Source organism: Carassius carassius, chromosome 14 (assembly GCF_963082965.1).
Source record: "Carassius carassius chromosome 14, fCarCar2.1, whole genome shotgun sequence".
Taxonomy (NCBI): Eukaryota; Metazoa; Chordata; class Actinopteri; order Cypriniformes; family Cyprinidae; genus Carassius; species Carassius carassius.
Genome location: NC_081768.1, coordinates 4,295,557 through 4,313,469, shown reverse-complemented (window position 1 = coordinate 4,313,469; position 17,913 = coordinate 4,295,557). Strand labels below are relative to the sequence as shown.

The following is a 17,913-nucleotide window of genomic DNA, read 5'->3' as shown; positions in this document are numbered from 1 at the left end:
TACTTGCATTGCTTTATTTTAACGAATAAAGGAAGGGTTTTAATGTTAGAATGACTGCAAAAATATTTATTTTAGTATTATTATTGTAAACTTTTAGGGTTAGACTCTATGGAGGACTGCATTATTTCAAAAAGTAAATGTCAAATTAGATTGTTATATTTTATTTTCAGCTGACCAGATGTCTAACACACGTGTCAGAGATTTTCAGTCTTCAAAGTGCACAGCTTTTCATGCTATCCACAGAGCAATCCCCCTTTCTGATCACCCAACTGTCCTTGATTTTCACAACTAGTGTCTTCTGATAAGGTCACAGCATAACAACAGTCTTTAAGAAGTGATGGACACCATGTTGTTAGGGCTGAGAATCTCAATCCAGTAACCATCAGGATCCTGAATAAAGGCCAGGCCCTTCATTTTACCTGCAAGTAATAAATAAATATAAAATAAATCACCAGTAAGCATTCCTTTCATTTTATTTCAGAGACGTTCAGTCTTTGGAGATCAAAGAGGGTTATTTTGCATTTTTCATCCAAATGTATTTATTTTTTTTAAAAGAGGTCTTTGAATTGCATGTATACAGAAAATTTGCATACTGTGCATAGTACATATGCTACAGTAAATAATACATAAATAGTAAGAGTAGTATGATAGTATGCTATTGAGAACACAGTCACATATAAACATCCAAAATTTGCTAATTCTGTGGCACTAAAATAGCAGGTGGAGAAATATTATGTATCTAAAATAATCACATAGGATGATATAAAAGAAATTACCATCATCAGGCTTTTTTACAAAGGTCACTCCATTCTCTTCAAACAGCTTGCAGGCAGCATAGACATCCGGTACAGCAATTCCAATATGGCCTATGATATATAATATATATAACATATGATATATATATATTTTTATATTTTAGGTTAATAATGTTATTTAGAGATATTACATTACACTTTTATCTAGAACTATATTTTCACGTATGTGCAATGATTTTGCTAGCAATATAAAATGATGCATGAAGAATTTATAATATAAAATAATGCAACATCGTGAATGTCCCAATTTATTTGACCATTGCATTTCCTACTGACTTGGGGTTCACAATCCTTTCTTTGTTTTGTGAGCCACAAGTACGGGAGTGTTAAGACAGATGTTTTATTTGCATCATCATTTAACCTTCAGTAGCCAAAAAGGCACAGGAAAAATGTTTACTTGAGTTTTTAGTGCAATTAAACATTTAGTTAAAATATAAGTCAGCATATACTGCTGTTTAGTACTGTATACAAATACAGTGAACAATAGCCCTGACTATTTAAACTCAAATATAAATCAAGTATTCAGGACATTTAGTGTTTCTTATTGTTTATATTTAAATGTTTGAATTCAACTGGTGTTTAGACAAAATTATGGTTTCTATGAATTCATAAAATCATCCTTTAACCTACTTTAGTGCACAAAGACCAAAGTACATAAATATAGAGATATATCTTAATGACATATATGAGATATATATATATATATATATATATATATATAGTCCATCCTGACTATGACAGACAGAAATAGTGTCATGCATGTTATATTTACCAAAGCCTCTTGGGTCTGAGTTGCCGTTGTGGTAAGACTGGCTGTCATCTGTCTCTGAGCCCCAGTTACTGGTAAAAAGATAAAACACTAATGAGAAATAAAGATTGGCACGTAAAACTGTCTTTTTCTTTTAACTTATGTACTTTAGATGTTCAAGATCTACTACATTGCCATGATTCAGAACCTGGCATATATAATGGTAAGCTTGTATCAGTGAACATGTAAGAAACGTCTGATACTGATATCTAAAGACAAGAAAGGTTTTAATATGTTCCTTACAGCACACGCACACACTTACTGTGTGAGCTCTATAGTGGCTCGACGGGAGAACGTCCAGGCTGTCCTCTCCTTCACATCTGCAGGGATCTCTTTCTTATCCTCATAACCCAGAAAATACAGGGTGAATCGCATGGAGGGGAAATCAAACTTCTGTAACAGCCTACAAAGAAATCCAATTTTTAATCGCAAAGATCAGCCAACTACTGTACTTGACTGATGAACCCATTCTGTGGATTTTAATAAATTAATTTAAAATGTCTATTTATTATTTGGCAAAAATGGAAGTAAAATGCATGAAACATTTTCTACAGCCATAGCACATTTTCATATTACAAAATAATTAGCCTAAAACTAAAGTAAATCATATCAAGACTGAATTCCGATTTCGAGTAGAGAAAAAGTTCTCACGTCATTCCCAAAATGCGTGTGTAGAAATCCAGGGATTTAACCGGATCCTTAACCCGCAGCATCGTCTGCTGCATCATGAAGTCCTACAGCAGTGGCACAAATAACTTTCGGTAAGAATAAAAGTGATAAGGTGATGAAAAATGATAAACATGCATCCAAAGGCCTGAGACCATAATGGAGAATGGGGACATTTTATAAAGATTTTACATTAAAGGTCTTAAACATTTGAGTTACATTATTAAACATTATTACTCGAATCCAAATTATGCAATTTTCAAATTATTCAGAGATATCATTCTGTAATCTCTAGCAGCTCCGGTCTGAAATATGGATGTGCTGTTACAAATTATGATTATTAACAGCTTTCTGATACAGATGTTATTTTACAGCATCTCGTTGGTTAAAATTGCACAAATTAAGTTAAGATTATTTATGAAATGGCTTTTCCAAGAATGCACAAAAAGTGTTAATATTTTCTAATATCACCATTTTTCCATGTTTAAAAGTTGTTCGTGTTTATATAGTAATATTTATATGCAGGCACTGCTCTGTCTGTGACACTAAAAGAGCCACAGGTCAACATTTCATCTGTGTAAAATGTCAAAGTTCACTCTAGTAAATTGCATCAGAAAACAGAATCAAGTCTGTATTGATTTTCTTATCCATGTGACTCAGCACTTACACATTATACAATCTCTACAAACTCAGCTGAGAAACTAACAGACCCAGAGATGCAGCTAAATCACCGTAAAGTAACATCGATATCAAAGAGATGCTATGAATCGCAAAGTTTGCCTGCAGTAATTAACGTTAGAGTTAAAGGAGAAAGGGGAAATGAGCGACGAGCTTCGTGTTTGATTGACAGGTCTCGCCCTAGTTCTGGACTCAAGTAGAGCGTCTTACTTTAGTGATGGGGTTCCCCGCTTTACACGCTGCCGCAGCTGCTTCATTCGTCAGCCCTTGGTCGGACATTTTTAGTTGCGTTCCGGCTTGATGGTCACTTGACGGCCGACACTTTGGCGGAAAGACAACGCAGGAGGCGTGGTCATTGCGAATAAAGTCAGTGGTCTGACGCAACTGTGGGAGGGGCGATAGACGAACTGAAATGCTGTAATTTCGCTTTCATTCCTGCAGAGGGCGAGAAAGTGTTTCTCAGTGATTGGGTGTCCATAAACGTGTTAAAGGAACAGTACATTTTCAGAATGAAAATTCTGTCATCATTTCCACAATTCCCACTTGTTCCAAACCTGTTTGAGTTTCTTTCTTCTGTTGAACCTAAAAGAAGATATTTCGCAAATTTTGGGATCCAAACAGTTGATGAGCAACACTGAGTTCCATAGTAGGAAAAAATATAATATGGAAGTCAATGGTGCTCATCAACTGTTTAGATCACAAAATTGTTTAAAATATCTTCTTTTGTCTAGCCTAAACCATGCCTACTCGCCCACAGGTTGAAGTTTTCCTTGAATGACCTATAAGAGTTCCTTGTGGCTGTTCTTTTTTAAGCTCAGTTTGTGGATATATGTAAAGGAGGCCATTGCAACAATAAAACCACTTTTTTTGGTTTCAGTACAAAGCAGTTAATGCAAACCTCTGTTATCAGTCTCTAAACAGCAATATTGGAAATTGCTTTAATCCTTAGACTACTTAAACTACTACTTGTTGGGGATTTCTATCTCCATCATAAATTCCTCCAGTATGATTCAATCTTTCTGTTGATCAAGTCAAGTCAAGTCACCTTTATTTATATAGCCCTTTTAACAATACAGATTGTAACAAAGCAACTGAACAGCATTAAATAAGAACATAGTGTGTCAATAAAGCAAAAAGGCAGTTCATCATTGAATTCAGCGATGTTATCATCCAGCTCAGTTCAGTTTAAATAGTATCTGTGAAATCAAGTTGACGAAATCACTGGAAATGAAGTTTCCCCAACTAGGCAAGCCAGAGGCGACAGCAACAAGGAACCGAAACTCCACTGGTGACAGAATGGAGAAAAAACCTTGGGAGAAATCAGGCTCAGTTGGGGGGCCAGTTCTCCTCTGACCAAACGAAACCAGCAGTTAAATTCCAGGCTGCAGCAAAGTCAGATTGTGCAGAAGAATCATCTGTTTCCTGTGGTCTTGTCCCAGTGGCCGTCTAGGAGACAAGGTATTGACTGTGGATCTGTATCTGGTGCTCTAGTTGTCCTGTTCTCTGCTGTCTTTCAGGGCTGTAGAGGTCTTTTCAAATAATCTTAGTGTTTATACTTGACTAACTGGGGCCCAGGTCAGGAAGCAGACAGACTGGCTAAACCGACCGTCTGCTAGCTGCCTCACGTCACAGAGGTCAGCTAATTCTCAGCACATAGAGACTCTTTCACCTAGATATCACTGTGTCTGTTCCACGAACTAGAAAATACAAAAAACGTCCAAACCAAGTTAAGATTAACAATTTAATTGAGGTTCAACAAATAAAAAACAGATGCAATATGGAAAAACAAATGATAAAGCTGCTTATTGAATATCAGATCCCTTTCTACGAAAACACTTTTTGTAAATAATATGATCACTGATCATAATATGGATGTGCCCTGTTTGACAGAAACCTGGCTAAAACCTGATGATTACATTATTTTAAATGAGTCCACCCCCCAAGATTACTGTTATAAACATGAGCCGCGTCTAAAAGGCAAAGGGGGAGGTGTTGCTTAAATTTATAACAACATTTTCAGGATTTCTCAGAGGGCAGGTGATGCAAAAAACTACTTTCAATCCAGGTCAGACGGTGAGGTGGTATTTTAGTATGCAAATTTATTCAAAGAATATAGGAAATGAGAATACAACTCATAACTCACAAAAAGATTAGTAAGTATTAAAATCAGCTTCAAATATAGAAAATGCAAATCCAAAATTAATATAGTTTTAAAAGCAATCCATATATGATGAATTTTGCTCATCTAAAATTAATACAGATGATTATAATATTCAAAAGTAATAAAAAAGTTAAATGTATTTTAAAATAATAACACAAGGTATATAAGAATACTTGTATATCAAAAGTCAAAGCAATACAATTCAAAGTATCTGATTTGAATAAAACCTGTAAGAAGTTTAAAGGATTCAAATGAGCCCGAAATACGAGGAGAAGGTAAAGATGAGAAACTGAAGTTCAGTCAGGTAGAGACTAGACTGAACTCAGTCTGAGCTGACAGGGAGGGTGAATTGCCTTTCTCTTATATACCCTTGAAAACAATAAACCTTGTGATTAAAACTGAAGTCATGTCTCAAATAGATATAGAAACATTGATCATATGCTTCGGCCTATATAAAAATATCTAGATATGCCGTGTGGTTTGGTTTCACTTCCACATTTTGGAAGGTCAGAACCATAGACTGTATAAAAACATGGACGTAGTGTCCGTGACGTCCCCCGTAGACTCCTGAAGTGTGTTTTTGAAGCCTAAAGTGTGTAAAGCGGGCCGTCGCCATCTTGGCAGCGCGTCACTGCACGACTCTCCCGGACAATCAAAAATGGGCAAAAAGGCGGGAGCTAGTTGCTGTAGCCACACCCACCTAGCACGACGGCAGTGTCAGCAGCGGCAATCCACCTGTCACTCAAGTGGCTACGCCCTTAATTATGCAGAACTTTAAGTCTTAATATAATTTAAACGGATGAGTTATAAAAAAAATTCACCCCCCTCACAGTTGTCATGAAGGGCAAAATTAGCTATTTAGACCAAAATAATTTTTTGAACCAGGCTGTAAACATGTTTTTTCCTGCTGTAAAGTTGGGCATTTTAACATGGGGAGTCTATGGGACTGACTCCCTTTTGCAGCCAGCCTCAAGCGGCCAGTCGATGAATTGCAGTTTTAGTCACTTTCTTATTGGCCTCACGAGAGAGAGCGGGAGGTTGGCGCTCGGTCAGAACGTACCAATCATGGGGTTACTAACGTTTAGATTTAGCTTCCTCGCATGGACTTGGCTCAGTTGAATACAGAGTTACAAATATATCGAGAGACTGGCTATACTGCGTCCCTCATTAAAACTCAGACATACAGAATCACAAATAGCTCTGAGACAACATTGTGGAACTAAAATCCAGACATACAAAATCATAGAGCTCAAAATATAAACGTTTTGTGGAACTAGATGGAAAGCTACTGCATCTATTTCTATTTCTATATTGCTGCAGAAATCTTCAAAGGTCTGTAACAGCCTGTTAAGGCCTTTCGAACAGACTGTCTTGACTGTCTTGTGCTTTTGAGCACGTAGCAGGTTTACACGTGACAGAAATCAGAATTCGGGGTACACCAGCAGGCTTCAAGTATAACTCGTTTGAAGTAATGGTGCTTCATATAACATTATCCAGAGAAACAGATGTTAATGATAAATCCCCTGTTATGTTTGTACTGGCTACTGTATACAGGCCACCAGGGCACCATACAGATTTATTAAAGAGTTTGGTGATTTTACATCCGAGTTAGTTCTGGCTGCAGATAAAGTTTTAATAGTCGGTGATTTTAATATCCATGTTGATAATGAAAAACATGCATTGGGATCAGCATTTATAGACATTCTGAACTCTATTGGGGTTAGACAACACGTTTCAGGACCTACTCATTGTCGAAATCATACTCTAGATTTAATACTGTCACATGGAATTGATGTTGATAGTGTTGAAATTATGCAGCCAAGTGATGATATCTCAGATCATTATTTAGTTTTGTGCAAACTTCATATAGCCAAAATTGTAAATTCTACTTCTTGTTACAAGTATGGAAGAACCATCACTTCTACCACAAAAGACTGCTTTTTAAGTTATCTTCCTGATGTATCCAAATTCCTTAGCATATCCAAAAACTCAGAACAACTTGATGATGTAACAGAAACTATGGACTCTCTCTTTTCTAGCACTTTAAATACAGTTGCTCATCTACGCTTAAGGAAGGTTAAGGAAAACAGTTTGACACCATGGTATAATGAGCATACTCGCACCCTAAAGAGAGCAGCCCGAAAAATGGAGCACAGCTGGAGGAAAACAAAACTAGAGGTATTTCGTATTGCTTGGCGGGAAAGTAACCTATCCTACAGAAAAGCATTAAAACTGCTAGATCCGATTACTTTTCTTCTCTTTTAGAAGAAAACAAACATAATTTATTCAATACAGTGGCTAAATTAACGAAAAATAAAGCCTCAACAAGTGTTGACATGTCCCAACACCACAGCAGTAATGACTTTATGAACTACTTTACTTCTAAAATCGATACTATTAGAGATAAAATTGCAACCATTCAGCCGTCAGCTACAGTATCGCATCAGACAGTGCACTATAGACCCCCTGAGGAACAGTTCCACTCATTCTCTACTATAGGAGAGGAAGAATTGTATAAACTTGTTAAATCATCAAACCAACAACATGCATGTTAGACCCTATACCATCTAAGCTCCTAAAAGAGGTGCTTCCAGAACTCATAGATCCTCTTCTGACTATTATTAATTCCTCATTGTCATTAGGATATGTCCCCAAAACCTTCAAACTGGCTGTTATTAAGCCTCTCATCAAAAAACCACAACTTGACCCCAAAGAACTAGTTAATTATAGACCAATATCGAATCTCCCTTTTCTGTCTAAGATACTAGAAAAGGTGGTATCCTCACAATTATATTCCTTCTTAGAGAGAAATGGTATAGGGGAGGATTTCCAGTCAGGATTTAGACCATATCATAGTACTGATACTGCTCTCCTTAGAGTTACAAATGATTTGCTCTTATCATCTGATCATGGGTGTATCTCTCTATTCGTTTTATTGGATCTTAGTGCTGCATTTGACACAATTGACCACAACATTCTTTTGCATGGACTTGAACACTTTGTTGGCATTAATGGAAGTGCATTAGCATGGTTTAAATCGTACTTATATGACCGCCATCAGTTCGTAGCAGTGAATGAAGATGTATCATATCGATCACAAGTGCAGTATGGAGTACCTCAAGGCTCAGTACTAGGGCTGCTACTCTTCACGCTTTATATGTTACCCTTGGGAGATATCATCAGGTAACATGGTGTTAGCTTTCACTGTTATGCTGATGATACTCAGCTCTATATCTCTTCACGGCCCGGTGAAACGCACCAATTTGAAAAACTAATGGAATGCATAGTCGATATAAAAAACTGGATGACGAGTAACTTCTTACTGCTAAATTCTGAAAAAACAGAGGTGTTAATTATAGGACCTAAAAACTCTGCTTGTAATAACCTAGAACACTGTCTAAGACTTGATGGTTGCTCTGTCAATTCTTCGTCATCAGTTAGGAACCTAGGTGTGCTATTTGATCGCAATCTTCCCTTAGAAAGCCACGTTTCTAGCATTTGTAAAACTGCATTTTTCCATCTCAAAAATATATCTAAATTACGGCCTATGCTCTCAATGTCAAATGCAGAATTTTAATCCATGCATTTATGACCTCAAGGTTAGATTACTGTAATGCTTTATTGGGTGGTTGTTCTGCACGCTTAGTAAACAAACTACAGCTAGTCCAAAATGCAGCAGCAAGAGTTCTTACTAGAACCAGGAAGTATGACCATATTAGCCCGGTCCTGTCAACACTGCACTGGCTCCCTATCAAACATCGTATAGATTTTAAAATATTGCTTATTACTTATAAAGCCCTGAATGGTTTAGCACCTCAGTATTAGAATGAGCTCCTTTTACATTATAATCCTCCAAGTCCGCTACGTTCTCAAAACTCAGGCAATTTGATAATACCTAGAATATCAAAATCAACTGCGGGCAGCAGATCCTTTTCCTATTTGGCGCCTAAACTCTGGAATAACCTACCTAACATTGTTCCGGAGGCAGACACACTCTTGCAGTTTAAATCTAGATTAAAGACCCATCTCTTTAACCTGTCTTACACATAACATACTAATATGCTTTTAATATCCAAATCCGTTAAAGGATTTCTAGGCTGCATTAATTAGGTAAACCGGAACCGGGAACACTTCACATAACACCCTATGTACTTGCTACATCATTAGAAGAATGGCATCTACGCTAATATTTGTCTGTTTCTCTCTTATTCCTAGTCACCGTAGCCACCAGATCCAGTCTGTATCCAGATCAGAGTGTCACTGCAGTCACCCGGATCCAGTACGTATCCAGACCAGATGGTGGATCAGCACCTAGAAAGGACCTCTACTGCCCTGAAAGACAGCGGAGACCAGGACAACTAGAGCCCCAGATACAGATCCCCTGTAAAGACCTTGTCTCAGAGGAGCACCAGGACAAGACCACAGGAAACAGATGATTCTTCTGCACAATCTGACTTTGCTGCAGCCTGGAATTGAACTACTGGTTTCGTCTGGTCAGAGGAGAACTGGCCCCCCAACTGAGCCTGGTTTCTCCCAAGGTTTTTTTTTCTCCATTCTGTCACCGATGTCGCCTCTGGCTTGCTTAGTTGGGGTCACTTCATCTACAGCGATATCATTGACTTGATTGCAAATGAATGCACAGACACTATTTAACTGAACAGAGATGACATCACTGAATTCAATGATGAACTGCCTTTAACTATCATTTTGCATTATTGACACACTGTTTTCCTAATGAATGTTGTTCAGTTGCTTTGACACAATGTATTTAGTTTAAAGCGCTATATAAATAAAGGTGACTTGATTTGACTTGACTTTCTAGGTGCCGATCCACCATCTGGTCTGGATATGTACTGGATCCGGGTGACTGCAGTGACCCTCTGATCTGGATATAGACTGGATCTGGTGGCTACGGTGACCACATACTCCCTTGTTAGAGAAACAGACTAATCTACTACTAACTAATCTATCTACTAACTTAGCGTAGATGCCATTCTTCTAATGATGGCGTAAGTACATCATGTGTTATTGGAAGTGTTCCCAGTTCCTTTTTTCCTAATTAATCAATGCAGCCTAAAAATACTTTAACAGATTTGGATTAAAAGCGTATTAGTATGTTATGTGTAAGCCAGGTTAAAGAGATGGGTCTTTAATGTAGATTTAAAATGACAGAGTGTATCTGCCTCCCAAAAGATTCAAGATCGGTCTGTAATGAACTAGTTCTTTGGGGTCAAGTTGTGGTTTTTTGATGAGTTCCATAATAACAGTCAGTTTGAAGGTTTGGGGACATATCCTAATGACAATGACTAATGAATAATAATCAGAAGAGGATCTATGACTTCTGGCAGCACCTCTTTTAGGAGCTTAGATGGAATAGGGTCTAACATACATTGGTTTAGATGATTTAAAAAGTTTATACAATTTTTCCTCTCCTATGGTAGAGAATGAGTGGAACTCAGGAGATCTCAGGAGATCTATAATGCACTGTCTGATGCGATACTGTAGCTGACGGCTGCATGGTTACAATATTATCTCTAATAGTATTGATCTTGGAAGTAAAGTAGTTCATAAAGTCTCTACTGCTGTGCTGTTGGGAAATGTCAACACCTGTTGATGCTTTAATTTTAATTAAATTACCCACTGTATTGAATAAAGACCTGGGGTTATGTTTGTTTGTTTTTTCAGAGATGAAAAATAATCAGATCTTGCAGTTTTTAATGCGTTTCTATAGGATAGTGTACTTTCCCGCAAAGCAATACGAAATACCTCTAGTTTTGTTTTCCTCCAGCTGCGCTCCATTTTCCGGGCTGCTCTCTTTAGGGTGCGAGTGTGCACAGTATACACGGTGTCAGACTGTTTTCCTTAATCTTCCTTAAGTGTTATCGAACAACTGTATCTAAAATGCTAGAAAAGAGAGAGTCCATATGTAACGATATATTCTTCGTAATCATCGGGAAGAAGGAGGCGGGAACCGGCGGACAATCCAATAACATTTTAATAATACAAAATAAACACAAAACATCGCACCAGCCCCTCACGGACGACTGGTGCGCTCAAATAAAACCAAAACACAACTAAAAGCCCAGGCCTGGTCCTCTCTCGTCCTTCACTGTCGTCGCTCCAGTCTTATATCCTTCCATCTCCTACGTGGGACTCGAGACCGGCGGTGGGCCGCAGGTGTCACTGATTTGCCCAATCATTGCCAGCCTCACTCCTTGTTCCCACGTCCCTCGGCCCCGCCCCACTCGCCACATACCCCCATCGCCCCTCGCCCCTCTACCCCCCCCCTCTCTCCGGGGGGGACCGCTCACGGGAACCTGCGGGAACCTGGGGGTAGGACAGACGAGGCGAGAGAAAAGGAGATGGAAGGAGGAGCGACAGAGACGAGAGAGGGGAGAAGAAAAAAAAAAAAAAAATTCCGGTTCCCAGACGCACTGCTGCTCGGCCCACCACCGGCTGGGCGATCTCCTCCACGGTGCCTGGCGGTGGCACTGGACGGCCCTCGGCGGACGGCACGAAACTCCTCCGCCGCCTGGTGGACGGCGACGGCTCCTCCGGTTTTGGGCAGCCAGCAGGAGTCCCCCGTTCCCTGCTCCTCCCCGTTCAGGCGGACGGCAGCAGGCTCCGGCTCTCTGGCGAACGGCGCTGACTCCTCCGCTCCATCACGGACAGCAGCCGCCCCTCCAGATAGCGGGCGGTCGGCAGTGAGCTCGCCCGTCCCCGGCAACTCGCTCCAGCCCACCGCCTCGAGCGTCCATGGTGGCATCCTCCTCGCCTGCTCTGTGGCACCGCGGATTCCCCACAGCGGCGAGGGATCTTCAGCAGCGCGTCCCTCCTTCTCCCGGGCTTCGGCACCACTTTAACGATTTATTCTTCGTAATCATCGGGAAGAAGGAGGCGGGAACCGGCGGACAATCCAATAACATTTTAATAATACAAAATAAACACAAAACAGTGCACCAGCCCCTCACGGACGACTGGTGCGCTCAAATAAAACCAAAACACAACTAAAAGCCCAGGCCTGGTCCTCTCTCGTCCTTCACTGTCGTCGCTCCAGTTTTATATCCTTCCATCTCCTACGTGGGACTCGAGACCGGCGGTGGGCCGCAGGTGCCACTGATTTGCCCAATCATTGCCGGCCTCACTCCTTGTTCCCACGTCCCTCGGCCCCGCCCCACTCGCCACACCATAGTTTCTGTTACATCATCAAGTTGTTCTTAGTTTTTGGATAGGTTAGATTAGTTACAAAGCAGTCTTTTGTGGTAAAAGTAATGGTTCTACCATACTTGTATAAAAGAGTAGAATTTACAGTTTTAGCTATATGAAGTTTACATGAGACTAGATAATGATCTGTGATATCATCACTTGGCTGCATAATTTCAACACCGTCAACATCAATTCCATGTGACAGTATTAAATCTAAAGTATGATTTGAAAATGACATGAAAATCAGTAGGACCTGACATGTGTTGTCTAACCCCAGTTAAAAATGTCTATGAATGCTGATCCCAATGTATCTCTTTCATTATCAACATGGATATTAAAATCACCAAGAATTAAAACTTTTTTTCTGCTGCTAGCACTAACTCATATAAAATCAGCAAATTCTTTAATAAAGTCTGTATGGTGCCCTGGTGGCCTGTATACAGTAGCCAGTACAAACATAACAGGGGATTTATCATTAACACTTGTTTCTCTGGATAATGTTATATGAAGAACCATTACTTCAAACAAGTTATACCTGAAGCCCACCCTCTGAGAAAAACTGAAAATATTTGTATAAATTGAAGCATCACATCCCCCTTACCTTTTAGGCGCGGCTCATGTTTATAACAGTAATCTTGGGGGTAGACTCATTTAAAATAATGTAATCATCAGGTTTTAGCCAGGTTTCTGTCAAACAAAGCTCATCTAGATTATGATCAGTGATCATATTATTTACAAAAAGTGACAAAAAAACCATCAATTAAATTGTTAATTCTAAGACTATGTGCCATACTTCTAGAGAGAAGAGTGACACCACCCCAGAAGGGATGAAGACCATCTTTTTTCAACAGGTCAATGTCTGCCCCAAAAACTCGTCCGATCGTCTATGAAACCTGTGTTATTCTGCAGGCACCACTTATACATCCTGCCATTGAGTGATGACAATGCTATGTATCTCATCACTACGGTAAGCAGTGAGGAGACCAGAGCATATCACAGTGTCTGACATCATACTTGCGAGTTCATACACCTCTTTAATGTTATTTTTAGTGATCTCCGACTGGCGAATCTTCCAATCTCTGTAACTCATGCTTAATAAGATGGATGTCCTTGCTTTGTCACTATGTTGCTGATTTTATCCAGCATTCCTCCTCCTCTTCACTGTCTTCAGCTGCCTAATCTCCACTTGAGGCTGCAAAACCCTCTCTTTGTACCGTTTGTGGTTGATTACAAAGCGTGAAACTCATGAAAACAAACTTTCACAGCTGTTTTTTTTTTTCATTCTGTCTTAAAGTTAAAAAATGGATGTGTTGCATTCAAGAAATGTACACTCATGCATTTTATAGACATTTTATTTTTTAAGGAAAAATGTAGTAACCATGATTTTTTTTTTTCCCTGACCACAGTTTTACAACAAATATCATGTTGAAATATCAAATATCATAGCTTGTAAGGATTTTCAAAGGCTAGAATATTAATTTGCTCTCTGAAAATAACATGCTCCAGAGTTCCAGGGTTAGTTCACTTCAACACACGTGTGATCTACTGACCAGCCTTCAGTACAGTACTGCAAAAGGTTTTAAGTCAGTTATTTCTATGTTTTCCTGTAGTGTGTCAGTACGAAATATCAGTTTACATTTCCAAACATGATTTTTTTTCCATTAAATGTAATAATCCAGTTAGATTTTTGTTTGCACAAGGAGTCTGGCAACAGCCAGAGATCTGATCTCACCATCATCCAGTCTGTCTGGAACAACATGAAGAAACAGAACAAACTGAGATGGACTCAATCCAGAAGAACTGTGGCAATCTCTCCAAAGATCTTTGTAAAGACTCCAGCTAGATGGATGGCACAGACTTTGAGTACTTTGCCTTCTTTGGTGAGTTTGAGCCCTCTCTTTAAGTGCTGTACCAATCTTTGTCTCCAGACCTGAAGGCGGAGTCCCGTTCTTTAAATAATGACTGCACTTCACATGACATCCAGGGTTTCTGGTTGGGAAAAAAACAGAATCTTGTTGTTGACGGTGACATTTTCCATGCAGTTTTGAACAAAACAGAGTCTGTGTTTTGTTCCAGGTCCTGAGGACAACTCCCAGTCTATTCATTCAAAGCAGTTCTGCAGCTGAGAGAGAGATTCCTCAGGCCTTCCATCTAGTGGAATGTACACAGCAGTCAATAATACTCTCTAAATAGAAGGGTATCCATATAACAGACAGCGCTTCTAAGTCAGGTGAGCAGTACGTGTCTATAATACTGCTGTTGAAAGTTCAGGTTATAGCTGATGGTGAGTTAACCGTGCTTTCTGGAATACACCCCAGGCAGTGATGGAAATTTAATCAGATTCATAGAACACTGGTTATATGCAAACGCAACCAAATAAGAATGTTCTGGGAAAATTGGGGTAACGTGCTCTGAACCCACAGGAAGCAGTCTATTTACCTAAAAGAAAACTTTCTGTCTAATCATCAGAGAACGTTAGAATGTCCCTTTTGGGAACCAGAAACAAACCATGTTCCACAAACCGGTTTCCACCTTCCTGAAACTAAAAACTGATATCTGGGCTTGACTTGTAAAATTTAAACAAATGAGAAAAACAGTGATGAAAAGGTTCTTTATTTTGGCACTGAACAGGCATGATAAGATTCAGAAGGAAAATCATCAATAAAAGGGACATGGCTCAAACTAATAAAAACAAACAGAATAAATCTGAAATTCATGTGACATGCATGTATGTGCATTACATCAGCTTTTAGCTGAGTGCCGTTTACGATGTATATTCATGCAGTATTTATTACTGAAATTCTTTCTACAGTCTGGACAGGAGAAAGGCTTCTCTCTTGTGTGAGTCCGTATGTGTTTCTGCATTGTGTAAAGGCGTGAGAATCCACATCCACACACAGGGCAGCAGAACGGTTTGTTGGCAGAATGAGAATCGAAATGATGGCGTCTAAGATAGGCCTTACTGAAGAACTTCTTGTCGCAGTGCACACAGGCGAACGGCCTCTCTCCTCTGTGTTTGTACAGATGACTCTGGAGTTCAGTGAAGCCAGTGAACTTCTTCCCACACTCGTCACAACTGTAGCCCTTCGCACGCTTTTGTTTGTTACCCATGTGGACACTGCTGTGCAGGCGAAGCCAGTCTTTACGACGGAAGCCCTTTCCACAGAGTTCACAGACATGTGGTGCCTCCCCTGTGTGTATTCGCATATGCCGCACCAGGTTTAGGTTACGGCGATATTCCATGCCACACAGCTTACAGATGTATTTTTTAACAGGAGTCTCACTGATGATTTTTTTAACAGAAGTCTTGCAGTTTAAGGGCTGGGAGATGAAAGCTTCGGCTTCTTTTTCATCTGGCACCTGAATACTTTTTACAATATATTTCAGCCGCTGACAAAAGAGCACACCTGATTCCTCCATTTTGCTCAGCACCAAAGTTTTAACATCCTCCTTATTCGATCCAGACCTTGGATCTCCAAGAAAAGACTTTTTGATAGCAGGCTTCATGTTGCTACAGACAGGATCGCAGTCCATCAACTAGAGAAACAGATTGAACAGAGATGTAAATATTGAGATTTATTCCTCCACAGAATTATGCTTAAAACCCAAATTTCCCATACATTAATAATACAATAATCCTACAATTTAAACGGACACTTACACCACACTTGGCTTGATGCATAAGAAACATGTTCATTAAGATTAAGAGGAACTGAGAAACATATAATGTATTACTGCCATAACAAGCAAACAACAGGAAAGAGTCAACAGATGGAAGTCAGTGAACCAATGATAGAACCTGTTTCAGGATGCAATAATAGAAATTCTAAACAGTCTCCAAGCAAACCATTGATGACCCATGTAGGGGAATGTACAGTTAAAACCCAAGAACCAGATATGATGAATGAAGACCAGGAGTCAGAGATGCGTTCAATTAAAGAAAAAATGACTGGAGAACATGGTTTGCAGTTTCATCAGCAGAAGTCAGCTTCAGTTCTCATGACTGAGTTCGTAGGCCGCTCTGCGTACAATTCAAAATCAACAACAATTATTCCCTGACAGAGGATACTAATTGCATCAGTGCATAAGTCAACAAAATTCTGATTGGTTCCAAAACCTAGATAAACTAAAGACCACATATGGATGTAAACAATTCGAACGTATCTTCTGACAACTATTTTGGTGACAAGTGATCCAAGGTCAGGCGCAATACGTCTCTCCAAAGATATCTGATACGCTGGACACTGGCAGTTGAATGTTTGTCCAGGGACTGTCTGAGCTTCTCCCTGTGCAGATACTAACACGCATACAGAGATATATAGGATATTTCTACTCAGCATCCACTCTTTCACCCACTACACCAGCAAGGTCACCCTGCTCAAGAAGGCACATGTATAGGGCCATTTAAAGTTTGCCAAAGAACATATAATGACTCAGAGAAGGCTTGAAGGACCTGTATATATATATATATATATATATATATATATATATATATATATATATATATATATATATATATAAGTTTATTGAGCAAAATACTGAAATTCATCATGAGTAAGATTACAAGATTACAAGAACTATCTTCTCTGATAAAAGAACATTTAGAGAAAAACTGAATAAAAAAATTATTAAAACACTACATAAACACTGTTTCTCACAGTGAGTGTTTCTCACTCTCTCAAAAAGTTGTCTGCACAATGGATTGGGAACTGGGTCTGCATCTCTGCGCTGTCTATAAAGACGATGCTTTTCAGCAACAGTTAATCTTGCCATACCTGACAAGAGAGATACAATTATGTGATTATGGCTGTTCTATGTGTTTTATTAAAAATACAACATTGCTGGTTGTATTTTGTCTGTGGAGTTACTATAGAGTCTGTGGTGTTACCAGGATAGGCAGTAACACCACAGACAGTAGCACCACAGACAAATTAGCCTAAATCCAGACTTTTCTAAAATGGAGGCTGCCATCATGATGATTGAAAGATCAGGGCATATTTTGGAGATATGAATAAACATGCAATTATCAAAATTTTGATTAAAATTTGTAAAATCTGCAAGTTATCAACATAACACCACAGACACTAATAAAGTGCGACACATGAAATTGTCAGGAATTTAGCTAACTTTAAGAAAATTAATAAGAAAGAATGTACTAACCATGCACCCCTCAGATCAACCAGCACCTGCAATGGCCTTTGCACACAGGAAGTAGTCCAAATAGATTTCCCCCTTTTCTTAAAGGGACGATGTCCATTGATGTAACACCACAGACATGAATGTGGGGGACACTACTTTTTTCTTAAATATTACAAAATATGTATTTTTAAAAACAATTTAATAGAATTGTACATGTTGAATTAAATCTATATTCACAATATAACCACTTTATTTGTGTAAAAAATTTTATATTGTTGCCATTACATTCTATGAAACCTCTCTGAGGTATGGCGGGAACATGCATATTTTGTTACAAAAGTAATCTCTCAAACCCAATAAAATATGTATTTTAATACAAAAATGTAATTATTAATAGTGCAAAAATTGTTTTTATCCTACAGAATACAAAAATGCAACAA

The 17,913-nt window shown here is 39.0% G+C and overlaps 2 protein-coding genes across 2 annotated transcripts; both read right to left on the bottom strand.

Moving 5' to 3' along the window:
- LOC132156755 (lactoylglutathione lyase-like) lies at positions 1-3,332 on the bottom strand. Its single transcript, XM_059565758.1, has 6 exons — positions 3,178-3,332; positions 2,275-2,357; positions 1,886-2,026; positions 1,588-1,655; positions 777-866; positions 1-419 (listed from the first exon to the last, which is right to left on the bottom strand). Exons 1-6 carry the CDS (start codon positions 3,244-3,246, stop codon positions 328-330), a joined length of 543 nt encoding a protein of 180 aa, XP_059421741.1. The 5' UTR covers positions 3,247-3,332; the 3' UTR covers positions 1-327.
- An 11,601-nt stretch (positions 3,333-14,933) lies between these two features.
- On the bottom strand, positions 14,934-16,149 carry LOC132156476 (oocyte zinc finger protein XlCOF14-like). Its single transcript, XM_059565461.1, has one exon. It carries the CDS (start codon positions 15,866-15,868, stop codon positions 15,077-15,079), a length of 792 nt encoding a protein of 263 aa, XP_059421444.1. The 5' UTR covers positions 15,869-16,149; the 3' UTR covers positions 14,934-15,076.
- Positions 16,150-17,913: the final 1,764 nt, after the last annotated feature.

Excerpts from the sequence above, each read along its gene's own strand:
- LOC132156755 (XM_059565758.1), bottom strand. The coding sequence starts at position 3,246 with ATGTCCGACCAAGGGCTGACGAATGAAGCAGCTGCGGCAGCGTGTAAA. Across the intron at positions 2,358-3,177 it reads CGGGGAACCCCATCACTAAA|GACTTCATGATGCAGCAGAC; the intron begins GTAAGACGCTCT and ends CCACTGCTGTAG. Across the intron at positions 2,027-2,274 it reads ACACGCATTTTGGGAATGAC|GCTGTTACAGAAGTTTGATT; the intron begins GTGAGAACTTTT and ends ATTTCTTTGTAG.
- LOC132156476 (XM_059565461.1), bottom strand. The coding sequence starts at position 15,868 with ATGGACTGCGATCCTGTCTGTAGCAACATGAAGCCTGCTATCAAAAAG.